The 17,142-nt window shown below is 43.2% G+C and overlaps 1 protein-coding gene across 3 annotated transcripts in view; it reads left to right on the top strand.

The window, feature by feature from the left end:
- Positions 1 to 17,142, top strand: part of SGIP1 (SH3GL interacting endocytic adaptor 1) — a 933,552-nt gene that overhangs the window by 586,652 nt on the left and 329,758 nt on the right. For all 3 annotated transcript variants that reach the window (XM_069232486.1, XM_069232484.1, XM_069232485.1), the window contains exon 11: positions 8,122 to 8,217. In XM_069232486.1, coding sequence (XP_069088587.1) covers positions 8,122 to 8,217 — 96 coding nt within the window. The remainder of the gene's footprint in view (positions 1 to 8,121; positions 8,218 to 17,142) is intronic.

Here is a 17,142-nt window from a genome sequence, read left to right as displayed (position 1 = left end):
GCCTACCCACACAAGTGAGGTACCATTTTCATCAGAAGATGTAGGAGAATGCTGGGTGGAAGGAGGTTTGTAGCACTGTGCATATTCCTGAAGGATTCAGAGGAAAAATGGCACTCCGCTCCTCAGTTACAAATGTAAGAAATGCCCCCGAATTCAGTTTTTGTTGTAAACTTCAAATGACCCTGAATTAAGGTGCAACATGCCTAAGGTCCAAAGTTCTCCCAGAAATAGCAGCAATTCTCCTCTAGCGACAAGTATGTTTTTGGTTCAGTTCTGCTACCTCTCTGCTACTTGGCCAATAAGCCTTTTAGGCGTAATATCAATTTCAAGCTTGCATACAGTAAAGATGGTGTACACAAACTCTAAAAGAAAGAATATCAAAATGGCTTCAATTCTGAATTTTCGGTGATTGGATGTAACTACTGGATCAGATTTCAAAAAGTAGTTCTGCTAGGGATCTCAAGTGCAAGGTTTCTTGAGTGTTTCATATTTTTGAGAAGTAGTCAGGACCGTTAACTGAAAGTATGATGTTCATATTGTTGGCCTTTGGAAATGTCTTTGGCTAAGAAATTAACAACTGAAACGTTGGGTCTTGTACTGGTGAAGCTTGCAATGTTTGCAAGATTTATCCATTCAGTTGAAGAGTATGATGAATTTTTACAACATTTGTGCATATAGTTCCAATAATGGTGTGTTCTAAAGTAAGATTGTTCATGTGCAACATATGCCTCAGACAGTGTTTTATAGTAGTCTGGTATTTGTTCATTAACCTTTAACCTAGTTTTGTAGATGGCAACTTGTCTATGTAAATAAATGTATTCACTGTGTTACTTAATAAAATATATGTTCTAGAGAATCTCAGTCCAGTTTAGTTTGTCACATGTTATGTTTGCTGAATTCTCTCTCTGCAGTGTAATTAGATTTTTGATTTGTGCAACTGCATGCATTGTTTGCAGACCCTTGTTCCTTATAAACCACATAGCTGCATTTTTCATTGCTAATCTTGTTTCTTACAGATCAGAAACTCTGTCAATGTAATTGTTCTCTCCCTTACAGCATAGCTGTATCAAAAACAATGATGTCCATTGGACTGCAAGCAATTTATTTAAACAGAGATTCTATGAGAAAGTTTACAAAATTATTGACCAATAGCATTATTCAGTGAACCAAGAGTGTGTCAGGTGTATCTCATAACTTAAAACAAAGTAGCACACTATTCTGAATTTAGCAAGATTCCATCTTCAGGGATCAGTCAAGGCCCTCCAGTTGTGTCCACTGATGTTCCTGGTAGATAGTGTAGGTATAAGTGATGTGAAGTTTTTAGACCCATCCTAGAAACAACCCATATTTACTTTGTGGATGGAAATGGGGGCAGATATGTATAGAAGAGATTTATGAAACCTCTTTCTGATGGATACTTCTAACCACAGATTCCTCACTGGAGAATACTCCTTGAGCACCGGACTGGATCTGTAAACGTTTTCCCAGCAGTGTTCCTTTGTGCCCTTAGATGACCTCATGCGGCTTTGTGCACGCTCCATACTGTCTTGGAAGTTAGATTGGTGCTATATGTAAGTGTCAACTCTACACACTGAGATCAGTTCTTCTTTTTTTCAGCGCCTTCCAACACAGATCTGTAGATTTGCACCCAAATTCATCAGGCTACCAACATCTCCTAAAACAAAATCCAGTGTGCTAGGGAACGTCCTCTCTGAAGTCTACAGATTTCAAGCCATGCTGTGATTGGGAAGTGAAGTAGAACAACGCCAACAATATGTTTCAGCCTTCGCATAAGTCCCCCTCCAGGTCATTGCGGAGACTTTGTCTTGCCCCCTGGGCTGATCTAGCAAGAGGTCTACTTCATGGGCGCAAAGCCCTCTATTAAGTCCAAATTGAAGTCCAGTATCAAAAAGGCAAAGCGTCGCAACTCTATCCCACTACTCCATGTTAAAGAGTTAGACGCAAAGGGCTCATGATGTATGTTGGTCTGCCTGTGGGTCCCCTGCCGTTTTGCGGATGCCCTCACTGATCCCAGTGGACTTCGAGTTTCCTGGGTCATCGGAAATGCTGCAGCAAATTGAAGCGGTTGGAAAGACCATGCTGCAGATTTTCAGTGCACTCCCGGCTCACACTCTCGCACCTTCAGACCCAAAGGAATAGAAGGGAGTTCTAGTCGGGTTCCTGCTGGCAGGTTCCACGGCAGCAACATCCGACCCTTGGAGACCTGTTCCAGGTTCTGTTCTGATGCTGGCATGTATGTCTACTCTGGTTGAAGGATATGTGCTGAGTCGTTCATCATCTGCACTGATACGAACGTCACAGCTGCTGGAAGAAGATCCAGTGCTGATTTTGTTGTTTGATTTTGAATCAACTTCAGCCAGATATCAACCTGACTTTGTACCAAAGCCTCTACCAGGGCTGGCAGACCAGCAGAGACTCCTTTATTTTTTTTCCTCAGAATCTGAGCATGGTATACCACTAGTGGGATCTGAAGATGATGGTAGGGTATGGGATGCTGCTTTTTCCCTGCATATGATGATGACAATTTTACATGCACTTAGAAAAGGCCAGTGGGCTTAGTACCGCCCTTGATACAGGGTTTAACTAATGAAAGAGTGAATCATTTGCAGAATTGGTCCAATGGGCTGCTGCGGTCCAGGAGTTGTACCTGCCATCAGTTGAGACCAAAACAGTTGCTTCCCTGTAACAAGATCCTCACTTACAACTTGATGAAAGCCTTGTTCTTGCTCACCAGTAAATAGGCTTGTGGTGAGGTTTCACAGACCGATGCCTAGCTAGCCTGATTTTTTTCACTAAACACCCTACCCCAAGAGCCTGGTGGTTCAGGCTACAACCAGCAGCGGTGAAACACAATTCATTCCTCACTACCCATCCAGATAGGGAGACCAAGATGATTGAGAAGCTTGGAAAACAATGGCTCTCCTTGGAAAGCTTGGCTTTGAGATCAGTCAGTGCAGCCTGTTTGACTTACTACATGCATGACCTTTGGGACATGGGCAGTGAGATTCTGCCAGTGGTCCTGGAAGAACTTTGGGTCTCTCTGACCCTTTCAATTCTTGATCTGGCCAAATAAGTGATTTGAGTTCCTTATTACTGATGATTGCGTGGGTCAGGCAATTTGCTCATAATTGCAGTTGTTCCTGGCTTCCATGCATGGATGCATTACACAGGGTTTCAGGAGATATACAAGGCTTGCTCAAGTATATGGCGTTTGATGGCTCGCATCTTAGGCTGAAAAGCTGGTTTGACTTTGGAGCATTTTAATAACAGCTGAGTCCAGCGGGGTCCTTGACCCCGGCCATCAGCTCAGAAAATCTAGAGGCTACTCCAGGAGGTTGGTGCATAGAGAGCCATAGATGCATCCAACCACTGCAGCAGTCACCCCAGTCCTTTTGAGGTCAGGGATGTGGGTCTGACAGGCCAGCAGGGACATCAGTTCCCTCAGCACCAATCTCTGTGGTTAACAGGCAACAAGCCACATTGGTTTACCCTTAGCTGAGCACACCCATCCTGTGGGGGCAGGATTGAGATTTCCTACCATCTTGTCTAACAGATGAGCCATACGAGTAGTTCAGCAGGGCTTTGCCCCCTCTTTTACTTCCCAGAATCCCCACCCCCCACAATATACATCCAACTACCTACCTTTCAGAGGAGCATCTCTCTGTTTTATTACAGGAGGTGCAAATGAATGAATAGTTCTTATATAGCGTGTGGCTACTCCCAGTGTGTCCTGTCACTTTGGCAATCAGAAACGTACATAGTGGCATTGTTTGGGCGTCCTACTATCCCTATAGTTAGAATAAATAGGTTTTCAGCTCTTTCTTTAATCTTGTTTCCGATGAAATGGATCTTAAATACCCAGACATTTGAATCCACATATTAGCTGACCTGACCGTGTGAGAGCCCCCTCCTCTCCCCCCTCTTCGCTGTTATTTTCAATGGGGGCCTGTCAGTATATTAGTGTTACAGCGCACTGACCACCCTGATCTATATTACTTGATCTTCTCATTCAAGTATGCAGGTCTGTTATGTAGGGCTTGATGTGTCAGTGATAGAGCCTTGTACTTACAGTGCTTGTGAACTGGTAACCAAAGAAGCTTTTCACGCAGCCGAAATACAGACACAGACTTAGAAGTTTATAAAGTGCCATGTTCTGTACTACTTGTAGATGTTGAACCAGGTTTTCAGGAAGAACGAAGTACAGAACATTGGCATAGTCCAACCTGGAGTGAGTTAAAGTCTTGACCATAGTAAATTGTGTATCATGAGGCAGGAAGTTGAGAAATGTCCTGAGCATGCACCTATCCATAAGCATGAATTAACTACTCCTGCCTCCTGGGCACTCTAAGATAATTGAAAGCTGAACATAACACTCTGATTTTTGGCCACCTCCGTTGAGTGGTGAACAATGTTAGGCCATGCTGCTGGCCGCCTGGGGAAGGGATTCCAACCAAACAGTAAGTTCTGAGGTTTGTCTTGGTTTGACAGTAATTTATTAGCCCCAGGCCATTCAAGTAAAGCCTTCAATCAAAGGTCAAATGCTTCTTTTGATATTACATTGATGTGAAAGAAATCAACCAAATATGCCAAGGGGGTCTCATATGAATGTTGAAAAGAGTTGGGCTCTGTGAGGAGCTTTGAGGCACCCCCCCACCGTCAATGATTTAGCTCCAGAGGCATAAGACTTCATCTAGATTACCTGCTCTCGTCCCTCAAGAAAAGAACCTAGCCAGTCTAGGGCTGATTCCAATACTCCCAGGTGTTATAACCTGTAAAGCAAGATGCTACGATCCACTGTATCAAATGCTGCTGAAAGGTCCAACAACACCAGAGCAACATTAAGTCCAGAATCAAGATTGTGAGTGTTGCTCTCCACACATGCTATTGGGGAGGGGGGGTTGGTCTCAGAAAGAGGAGAGAGTTTAGACCTTGCGGAAGGACAAATTAAAAGTGTTCACTCTATCCCAGATCTCGGCTGCTCTGAACTTGGAAGACTGGACGATGTTCTTGCATCTGCAGAACATATTTTTACATATACTGATCCTGCAGTCCTACAGACGTTACCTGTGTTTTAAGGTCAGACAAAAGCATTTTCAGTGTGCAGTGCTTCCTTTCAGCCTCACCAACTCCCCTCGGGTGTTCATGAAAGTGATGCTGGTGGTTGTGGCACACCTTTGAAAGTTGTGGATACAAATTTTCCTCTGCTGTGCTAATTGGCTGTTGAAGGCAGGGTTACACAGTCAGTTGTAGACCACCTCCAGATGATGGCTAACTGCTTGAGATCCTTAGGGTTCACATTCAATGAGCTGAAGTTGCACCGAACTCCTTCTCACAGGTTGGCGTTCATTTGAGCTGTCTTGGATACACTGCAGTTTAAGGTCTTCCCTCCACCACATCCAGTCTAAGAGCATTTCTGTAGCTCTTTGGTCTTAGTCTCCTTCATCTTCTTGGTCGCACATGTGGGCTCTGCAGTGGAATCTCAAGTCAGAGTGGGCACAACACTGAAAAAATCTATTGAATACCATCCAGCTTTATGAATAGCCTGCACACGATTTGCAGTGATGGTTGCTTAAATGCATTTGGTCTACCTAAATCTAAAAGGGGTGACAGACGGGTCACTACTGGAATGGGGAGGTCATTTAGGGGAGGAGGAGATCAGAAGCCTGGCTCCATATCAAGCTGGAGTTCAAGGCTAATCATTTTGCACTCAAGGCTTTACTGTTGTCCATCACAGGAGGGGCTGGCGCAGGTTCTAATTGACAACCCCACCACCATGTAGTACTGCAGAGTGGGACCCTGTGCCAGGAGGCTTTGCACCTTTAGGATTGGTTGAGGCATCAGGGCCTTTCCCTAGTTTTAAACCACTTGACTTGAATTCCAAAGCGGATTAGCTAAGCAAACTCAGATTGGCAGATCACGAATGGTGTCCAAATTCCAAGGTGGCGAAGATATCTTCCAACAGTGGGAAAAATCCTGGCTAGATCTTTCCACCATTGTCAAGATCTTACATTATCAATGGTTTTGCGAGTTGGAGTTCGGTGAGAAAGCTCACTAGTAGCTGAATTCCAGCTTGATTGAAAGACATAGGTACACCTTCCTGCCCTTCCCTCTCCTGGTCCGTGTTCTGAAAATAGATTTGGAGTGACTAAACCCAGATTGGCTCTGAACTGGGCCGGGTACCCCAACTTCTGAGCATTTTTCCTCAGGTCGAGCTACCACTTCTCTAGGATCTTCTGTCTCAGCAGAAGGCCAGGGTCCTTCACTCAAATCTACACAACCTACACCTCCATGCGTGGAGGCTGAAGGGTGGCAGTTGACGGCATTTGAGCTGCTGCTTGAAGTGGAGGATGTCCTCTTTGCCTCCATGTGCCTTTCCACAAAGTCTGTTTATCCTGGGCACTCGGTAAAATGTGTAGCCTGGTATGGTGTTTGCAAGACTGACCCTTTCCAAGCAAAGCCAGCAGTTGTGCTTTTGTTTTTGTCTGGCCCTAATAAGGCCTTGCAGAGGGCAAAATTAAATATTATTTGCCAGCCCTTTTGTTTTTTCTGTGTTTACTGGATCTACTGTTCTTGTTTAAATCACCTGTTGTGATCAGATTTATTAGTTCCCTCCCAACGTTTTTTTTTTATAACTCGGTAGGAAGTTAACTTGGGCTTGACATTGCTCATGTTTACACCCTTTAAGCCGAAGCATAGAGGCTTATTGCTTCTCCTAACTGTTAAGACTGTCTTCCTCTTTGTGGTTACTTAAGCTCCTCAGGTGAGTGAACATGAGGCACTATCAGTACAGCCACCGAACACAATCATTTTCACCAGACAAATTGGTGACACCATTATTGCGAAACATTGTGGCCCCTTTCCAAGTTGGGCAATCCCATCACTATATCAGCCTTCTTTGCTTCCCTGACCCCTTCCAAGGAAAAGCAAGACTTAATAAACTGGATTCCAAAAGGGGTTTAGGCTTTTGTATTGCTAGCACCAAGGAAACACCCTTTTTCTGGGGTTTTCGGAGCAACGAAAGTGACAGCTGTGCAGAAGAGGACTTTGTTGAGACAATTGACCTCTGCATCAAGATTTGCTACTTACTGGCCAAGAAGCAGCCCCTGGAAAGTCGAGAGAACCAATTCTATGAGGGCCAAGGCTGCTGCCAGTTCACATTCACAAAGCACTACTGTCTTGACAGCCAGGTTTGGTGAGAAAGATATTTCATTTGCTTGGTCCTGCAAGACCTGTTGGTCCTCTCCACACACCCTCAACATTGGGAGGTACTGCTTTGGTATCTATTCTAATGTGAGGAATCTGCAGTTAAAGGTATCCATGAGAAGAGCAAGTTTCTTACCTTTGGTAGCACTCTGTCTGGTGGATACTCTAACTGCAGATTTCTCATTGCCCTCCCACCTCTCCGTTCTAAGGAGTGGCCTCCATCTGAAAGGGTCCCAAGTTAGGAATCTGCACAGTGGTACCAAGAATTATTCACACTGTGTGTTTGAGGATGCAGAAAGAGATGAGACGGAAACTTGACATCAGCGTGTAGGGGTGACACTTGTATGGAGCTCCACTCCATCGCTTCTGGTGCCAGCAAGAAGCCGCCTAGTGGAGTGTGGAAGCATTGCTGGCAAAAGGTTCTGTATCCAGTCTGGTGGCTGAGGAGTATGCTAAGGTGAGGAACCTGCAGTTCGAGTATCCACTAGAAAGAGCATTAGTGAAGGTAAGTAACTTGTTCTTTTGGTTCCAAAAGAATTATAGCCATGCAGTATTCTACAAAATTTAGAATGCTAGAATGTGCATACTTTTTTTATCCAGTGGTGGAGTGAATGGTGATGATGAAAAAGGAACTGTACTAGGAGCAGCTTGGGGGACTGTCACACTAGTAAATAATTACACTCTTCTTTAACCTAATTGAGGTACTAGGTAATAAAAGGAGGAATATACAGTCTTATGTTTTATGAAACCTATCAAATTAAGTGCCTAGTTTCACATTTGCTTGTTTTTAAATTTTGCAGTATAGAAACGGTTGAGTACGGTTTTAAAGGAACACAATATTGATACACAGTGGATTAATATTAATTATTCATGTCTCAATCGATATTTTGTTTTCAGTTTCTTTAGGTGAACCTGAAATATGGGGTCTTGTTCAATCAGTTAACTCTAGCATAGAGTCTCCAACGATAACATCGCGGCCTTTTCCAGCTGGAAGTAAGTAGCTCTTGACTATTTAATGTGACCATTATATCAGCACTCCTGCATTCTACAGTCCTTGAATGAATAATCATACATTTAAGTGTGATGTCTGCAAAGGTTTCTGTGCATGATTTTGTTTACACTGCTGCCATTACAGTTTTAGGACCAGCCAACTGGGGTCCCCGCCCTTTTGAGCCTCTGTGCAAATGCACAAGCTTCAGGAGTACTTGAAAACATGAAAAAGTGTTACCCTCTGCTAGACTTATGGCAGACTTTAAAAAAAAATATCTTGGGCTGTCTCTCTCCTACCCTCAAATGACATTTAAAACTTTGGTGGTTTCCCTGCCCACTCCGAGGGCACCACGAGGAGCACACTGCCGTTTTTTGAGCCCTTGAAAAAGATTTTGGGGCTCTCCTGGCCCCAAGTTGAGAATAATAAATAGGTGGCTTTGCTCCCTCTTTCCAGAGATGCTTCCTTTCATTTGTTTTAAACAAACAGCCTCACACCACGACTCTTCTCTTAAAATAGGTCACCTCTGGCCATGCTTTATGTTTTCATTAGACCCAGTTGTCCCTGCCTGTCTGATGGTGTGCTTCCATTACTGAGACCACATGGTGATCCCACTCCTGTGCAAGCCTACTGGCTCCAGGCACAGCAAAGCTGTTGTGTGCTGCCTAGAGACAGCTCACCCTTCTCCCTCCTTCCTTCCCCTGTCCGAGCGGACAGGGAGATGTCAGCAGTGTGATAGCTGCTTCCCTCAGACAAGAGCACATGCAGCACACTGCCAGGGCGTGGAGTGTGGCAGCGCTTCTCTGTGCTCCTTCTCTCCCGGGGAGATGGCAGATATACTCCTGTCATTGGAAGAAATTTGTGGCATGGTTTACAGACAAGTCTGTTGACCCCTTCTCTGCCCCTCTCCGAGGTTCTATTGTTTATACTTCAGTTGGCCCAACAGGGCACTGCTTTGGGCTCTCTCAGAGGTTATTTGTCTTCAGACTCTTCTTTATTATGGTTGCCTGATCAGCCTTATTTTTTAAATGTCCTATTGTAAATAGGTTCCTTAAAGGTCTTATTATGTTTCCTCCTTCCCCATTCATTATGCCCCAGTGGGATTCGAATTTGGTTCTGACATTCGTGATGTGTGCTCCTTTCGAGCCTCTCCACAATTGTTTTCTAAGGCTTCTCACTTTGAAATCAGCCTTCCTTGTGGCCATTACATCTGTCTGCAGGATGAGTGCGCTGCAGGCATTATCATCTAAGCCACTCTACCTTTCCATCTATCCTGACAAAGTGGCGCTTTGCATATGGGCCACCTTTCTTCCGAAAGTGGTGACACCCTTTCTTGTAGGCCAATCCATCACCTTGCCTACTCCCTCCCCCCGCTACATCCTTCTAAGGAAGAGAAGAGATCCGACCGCCTGGACCCAAAAAGAGTATTGGTGTTCTACATTAATCGTACCAAAGTGTTCCGGGAGGATGGTCAACATTTTGTTGGCTGTATGGGTACGAAGAAAGGTAAGACAGGGCAAGAGAGAACCATCTCCAGATGGGTCGTACTCTGCATTAAAATATGCTGCGCATTGGGTAATCACCGGAGGGTTTACATGCTCATTCTACTAGAGCTAAAGCTGCACCCACTGTGTTAGCACACGGAGTTCAGGTCCTGGACATCTGTCAGGCAGCAACGTGGCATCTTACCAAACACTACTGCTTGGACAATCAGATCTGTAGGGATGGGCACTTTGCCCGTTTGGTCCTGCAGGACTTTCTAGTATGATCATAGTCAGCAGACCCATCTACAGGATGGTAGTTCTGGGGTATCTATTCTAAGGTAAGGAATCTGCAACTAGATGTCTCTAGCAAAGGGACAAGTTACTCACCTTCGGCAGCACCTTATCTGGTAGAGACAATATTCTGTTGCAGATTCCTTACCGACCCACCCATTCTCCCCACTCTGCAAACTGATTTCTAGGGACAGGGACTCCTTTATAGGGCCATAGTTTTGATGCACCAGTGGTCATTGTTCTTCATGGCTCCTGCATGAAAAGTTGTGAAAAGAAACTGACATTAGCACAGTGGGGTGGCGCCTATATAGGACCCACGACGTCCTATCCAGCAGGTTAGTAGTAACTTGTTTAATAATATGTATTGTGCTTTGTATCAGTTGCTACCTGTCAGTTCTCAAACATTCTTATCATTAAATCGCCTAAGCAGTTGTAGAACCATCTGAGCAGTAACCTAAAGTAAACAAAACTACAGAGTAGCATAATCACTAGTAAGAAAACCAAACACATCACCCCACACAAATCCTAGTACTAGGCTGTAAAGTTGTAATAAATTGAACACTTATGGTTTTTGACAATTAAAAGACCTATTGAGTGTAAAGTGAAAGGTGGTATATAATTATGTGTGATCATTTGTATGATGCACATTGTACACCTGAATTGCTGTTGGGCGCTAGAAAGAAAACCGCAGTTATTTACCTGAGTATCATGCACGCATACGAAGAAATTAAACACGATAATAAATTACGGGGGTTGTTTGCGAAAATGTAGATTTGTTGCTTGAGAGCCACATCAATATAAAGTACATAAGAGCGAGCTACATCAGAAACAAACCACAAGTGCAGTTATTATGAAAGCCACAATAGTGCTGAGGTTTGAAGAGTCTTTGTGTGACAGGCTCATTCCTACAATTAATAACATAATCTTAGAATTCAAATCCACTAAAGGTGTTCTGACTAAGTGAATACTGCACAATCATCACACATTATTCAACCCCTTTGCATTGGTCATCCCCTGGTGAGAAAATAACATGAAAAACTAACCATTGCTGGCAGATCTCTGTCCACGAGGAGCAACACTTACTTTCTGGTAAAAACACCAAGAGCACTGAAGCAAAAACTGCAAACCAAGCATTGTTTGTTCTGGCCTCTAACTTTCAGAATCTTTCCTGGAAGCCATTAGGCTATCTCTGAAGCTCCTTGCATGTGGGAAACTTAATTTTTCCAAGGACTAAAAGCTGCGTCCTTTTCTTCCTAAATTCAGAGATGCGTTAACTTCCTCATCCCAGTGACTTCTACTAGATAATGAAATATGTTTTATCCCAGAGGCCTATCTATTCTGTCTTCATGTTGTACCTTTCTCATTTTAGATCAGGCCGTGAGACTGCTTTAGCTGCCTGGCCAGACTCCTGTATCACAACCATTATTAAATAATAATACACGCACACGTACATAAAGGGGCTTTGGTCATTCCACGTCATTCAGTGGTCCCAATTTGCCACATTTTAAATCCGCCCACCAAAGCATACACCAAGGCTCAGTTGGTCAGCCCACTTCATCCGTTGACTCTCTTCCCACTGAGTAACTGTAGCTTCTAGTGCCCATGTGCATATCCTACATGAAAGGTAGCCTACTGCCATGCCATGGCTGGTAGGCTAATTATTTCATGGGTTTTCATTAGTTTTTTTTTTATTTTATTTTTTTATTTTTTATTTATAATGATTTTTTGTTTCGCCATTGTTTACAAATTTCTGTCTGCAACACCACACTGTACTGCTCACTGGTTTTGTGAGGAGCAGTGTTCTGCAAGGGGTGAGATTGAGTTCACCAGCATGATTTCAGAAATAGGACTCCTACAGCAGTGGCGAAGGGGCATCGCCCCTTGGATGAGCCAGCAGATGAAAAATATAATGATAGCTTGCTATTGTTTTATTTTTCATTTTTTATCTGCTGGCTCAGCCAGCAGGTACAGGGAGGGCTGGGCCTGGCCACGGTAAAGTGGTAGAGTGCGCAAGTGTATTTGGCAAGCTGTTTCAGGCTGGCCAAACACACATGCGCACTTATGTTTCTCCAAACCGGCTGTATACACAGCCGGGCTGGAGAAACAGCACAGACCCCAGGCTTGTGTCTGAGTGGCAGTGACTGCCGCTCAGACCAATCCTGATGCTACTTACAAGCTGTGTTTAGCATGTAAGCAGCATCAGGATTGCTGGGAAGCCTCTGGTGTCTAGCGATTGCTGGGACACCAGAAGAGGATCAAGGTGGTCCGTGATGGGTGGTGCAAGGTAAGTGGTTTCTTTTCTTTTGTTCAAAAAAAATGTTTCCCCTGTCGTTGATCGTCCCCCTCCCCTCACCCTCCACCCCCCTTCTTGACATATTTGGCGGCTGCCACTGTCCTACAGAAACGGCAAGCCCAAGCTAAAGTGTCCTCTCTAAACTCACCCGACTTCATGTGACCAGCAGAGAGACAGAAGGAAAGAGTGAACAAAAAATAGCTGTACATTTTAAATCACCTTGAGAGTTAGAAAATTGCCTCCTGTTAATGTGACAATACAGTTCAGTAGCCACCCAAATAAAATTTGCCATAGTAGAGTTTCTCAGATACAGCATTGGGCCTTATGCCCCCGAAAGCTTTCCAAATAAAGAATTCCAAAGAAACAGCTCCTTTTCCAACAAACATTGGCAAAGCCAGTAGCTCTGGTTTTGAATGCGCCATTTATAAGGCAATGTTAAATGCAATATGAAGTTAATAAGCTATTAAAATAATGAGTATGTATGTTATGATTCACGTGTAATGGGGTGTGCAACAGTTGTAAGTTTGGCTTGTACCATTTTGGCAACCATTGTATTCAATACATTCTCCATATACATAGAAAGAGGCTTCAGGTCAACCTTTCACTATTGGCTTGAAACATTGTTAAACACAAGTGTGACTAAGCAGCTTACAGCTGGGCACACAGATGAGTACAGTGGAAATGAAAAGCATAGGTGCACTGTACTGCAAGCCGTTTCCCTCAGAAGAGACTCAGAGTTGAAGTTGCACAACAGGGAGTGCAGAATTATTAGGCAAATGAGTATTTTGACCACATCATCTTCTTTATGCATGTTGTCTTACTCCAAGCTGTATAGGCTCGAAAGCCTACTACCAATTAAGCATATTAGGTGATGTGCATCTCTGTAATGAGAAGGGGTGTGGTCTAATGACATCAACACCCTATATCAGGTGTGCATAATTATTAGGCAACTTCCTTTCCTTTGGCAAAATGGGTCAAAAGAAGGACTTGACAGGCTCAGAAAAGTCAAAAATAGTGAGATATCTTGCAGAGGGATGCAGCACTCTTAAAATTGCAAAGCTTCTGAAGCGTGATCATCGAACAATCAAGCGTTTCATTCAAAATAGTCAACAGGGTCGCAAGAAGCGTGTGGAAAAACCAAGGCGCAAAATAACTGCCCATGAACTGAGAAAAGTCAAGCGTGCAACTGCCACGATGCCACTTGCCACCAGTTTGGCCATATTTCAGAGCTGCAACATCACTGGAGTGCCCAAAAGCACAAGGTGTGCAATACTCAGAGACATGGCCAAGGTAAGAAAGGCTGAAAGACGACCACCACTGAACAAGACACACAAGCTGAAACGTCAAGACTGGGCCAAGAAATATCTCAAGACTGATTTTTCTAAGGTTTTATGGACTGATGAAATGAGAGTGAGTCTTGATGGGCCAGATGGATGGGCCCGTGGCTGGATTGGTAAAGGGCAGAGAGCTCCAGTCCAACTCAGACGCCAGCAAGGTGGAGGTGGAGTACTGGTTTGGGCTGGTATCATCAAAGATGAGCTTGTGGGGCCTTTTCGGGTTGAGGATGGAGTCAAGCTCAACTCCCAGTCCTACTGCCAGTTCCTGGAAGACACCTTCTTCAAGCAGTGGTACAGGAAGAAGTCTGCATCCTTCAAGAAAAACATGATTTTCATGCAGGACAATGCTCCATCACACGAGTCCAAGTACTCCACAGCGTGGCTGGCAAGAAAGGGTATAAAAGAAGGAAATCTAATGACATGGCCTCCTTGTTCACCTGATCTGAACCCCATTGAGAACCTGTGGTCCATCATCAAATGTGAGATTTACAAGGAGGGAAAACAGTACACCTCTCTGAACAGTGTCTGGGAGGCTGTGGTTGCTGCTGCACGCAATGTTGATGGTGAACAGATCAAAACACTGACAGAATCCATGGATGGCAGGCTTTTGAGTGTCCTTGCAAAGAAAGGTGGCTATATTGGTCACTGATTTGTTTTTGTTTTGTTTTTGAATGTCAGAAATGTATATTTGTGAATGTTGAGATGTTATATTGGTTTCACTGGTAATAATAAATAATTGAAATGGGTATATATTTTTTTTTGTTAAGTTGCCTAATAATTATGCACAGTAATAGTCACCTGCACACACAGATATCCCCCTAACATAGCTAAAACTAAAAACAAACTACAAACTACTTCCAAAAATATTCAGCTTTGATATTAATGAGTTTTTTGGGTTCATTGAGAACATGGTTGTTGTTCAATAATAAAATTAATCCTCAAAAATACTACTTGCCTAATAATTCTGCACTCCCTGTATACTACTAACAGAGGTACTCACATACAAGTGCAATGGAGAAGGAAAGCTGCAGTTGAGCTCTACTGCAAACAGAAGTCCCTAGAGAACAGTTCCTCTATTCTAACAACAGAGGTCCTCACATACAAGTGCAGTGAAGAAGGAAAGCTACAGTTGCGCTATACTACAGCGATCCTCACATAAGAGACAATAGACATGGAGATGCAAAGCTTGTTGCATCATATTATAAACTGAGATCCTCACAGAAGAGTACAGTGGCATCATAGTAGCTTTTCCGTGGTGTATACTTAAAATTTTGACGATCAAGTTATGCAAAAGGCACACAAATATGACTTCTTGAATACACCAAAACTGGTTTTCATACATGCTGTAATTACTTATGCTCGTTTTTTGTAGGATAAATAAATATAACAAAGCTTGTTTATAATGAGAAGTAAACATTGTAAATTACAATACATGTTCTGAGTGTTATGAAAATTGTTTTTTCCAAGCTTTTTCTATTATTTTTTTTACAACAAAAAGGATAAGTAGACAATCGGTACCCGTGTAGTCTGGGGAGATAACGTGCATACATCATTGCAAAATTGTATGTGTTTAACATGCAGTTCAGAACAGTTCAATGAGGACAATAAAGTCATGCCACGTGGAACGGTGAAACCAGACGTGCGTGAAGGAATCTGGGGTACTCGGGAGAGAATAATGAAAAGTGCGCTAGCTGTATATTTCCTAGCTAGTGTGGTACCACTGCTCAAGTGTCTGAGCATTTGCCCTCCGTCACCAGTAGGTAAGTCTGCAGGGGCTGCCAGATGTCTTTCGGCCTAGTAGTGGGGGGCATAAAGACGTGTACAGTTCGCTGATGGTGTCGCAATAAACTAAGGTGCCAAGCCGTCGCTGTTGGTTGATGTCTACTACCCCCAATGTAGTGTTGTTTTACGCTTGGCCAGGAGGAGTGCGATGGCGGTGAAACAGCTAATGATTTTAGGTATATCTTGTAAAACCCTGATATACACAGTGACTGGCAGTCAGTGGGAAGTGCAAGTGTCAAAAGTTCTATTCTTGGGGAGCACATTTTAGGTGTATGTATACATGTATAAGGTCAAAATGCAGTCACACAAAGTGAAGGGATACAATGGCTTAAGTGGGCAGGTCATTTGATCTATGCTTTGTGCATGATGGGAGAGAGCATTATTTGAGTGGCATTTGGACAGACCTATGGTGAAAGTGTTGATTGAGAGCTTCTCTTTCTGTATTTTTGTATGGTATGTGTTGGAAAAAACAGGCTGGCAAGACAGCTAGATCTGTCTGAGGCCAGACCTAAAAATTACCACTAAGCATGCTAATGCTAGCGCGCCTGGTCTTTAGTAAGTAAACTTACAAGGGGACGCATGTAGGCCGATGAACCTTTTGGATCGCATGGAGTATCCTAGTCATGTAGTGACCAATGTTATCAATATGCAATATAACCAATCAATAGCACTAAGAGAATCATTATTATACAGTTATATTAACATTTCATGAATAACCACAACTCAAAATAAGTTTTAAGTTATTTCCCTATTAGTTACAATTCTAGTGCATATGGTTAACTCGATACTTTATTCAATCAGCTCAGAATTAGCTTATTAGCGACCACCAATAACACAATCTAATCAGAACTTGAGAAAATACGTGCTCTAGTGCTTCCGCATAAACCAACAAAAATGAATATATCGACATTAATAGCAAGTTTATCAATCAGTTTGTCAATCATTTGTCACTGTCCACGTCACCCAAGAAACTCTACCTAACCCAGATTAGCATCAGCATGTTGGGACTTCATGCAAAAACAATTTAGAAAAACGTGAATTTGGAAAACATCTAGCTAGAAGAAAACCATAAAACAGCCAGTTGGTACCTAGAAGAAAAGGCATAACAGTTAATCAGTCACATTGTCATAGCTACCTATCCCCGGAATGGATCAGCAACGTCAGTCTTCATCTTCAGGTCATCAATAGATCAGCAACGCATCAGGCTCTAAGAGCATGAGCCCAATGACAGATTCTCGTACCGCGTCTCTTGACGTCATCAGCATTCAACTCGCATCTTGCATCTGAAGTTTTAGCCCCTTGTCATGACTTTTTATTAGAGTTTTTCAGTCCATCCCCCTAATTGGTCAATTAATGACCATGTGTGACGCTACCCAATATATTTAATTCTACACATCTATGAGTTCTAGTATTTCGTCGTTCTCAGTTCATTGATTGGTTCCCTGTACGATGTCCTTATCATCCGGCTCTTTAGGTATCGAAAATGTTGCATCTTCCTCTTCAGTCAGTGTCTCTGTTGTTTGTGTCCTGGGAAAGTACATCTCGTCCACACTACACATAATTGTAGCAATTTGATTCCATCATCTCCTGTCTGTCGGTACATTGCAGAAAATTCTAGCTAAGCAAACTTTAAAATTGGGTGGTTCAGGGTCAGGTTAGCATTTCAACTTCACCCCAGCATGTTCTAATAGTTCAGCTTCTGCATGAGGCCTGGCTAAACTAGGCCACAACTTCGGCTAAGTT

This window comes from Pleurodeles waltl, chromosome 4_2 (genome assembly GCF_031143425.1).
Source record: "Pleurodeles waltl isolate 20211129_DDA chromosome 4_2, aPleWal1.hap1.20221129, whole genome shotgun sequence".
NCBI lineage: Eukaryota > Metazoa > Chordata > Amphibia > Caudata > Salamandridae > Pleurodeles > Pleurodeles waltl.
This window is presented reverse-complemented; position numbering and strand designations above follow the sequence as displayed.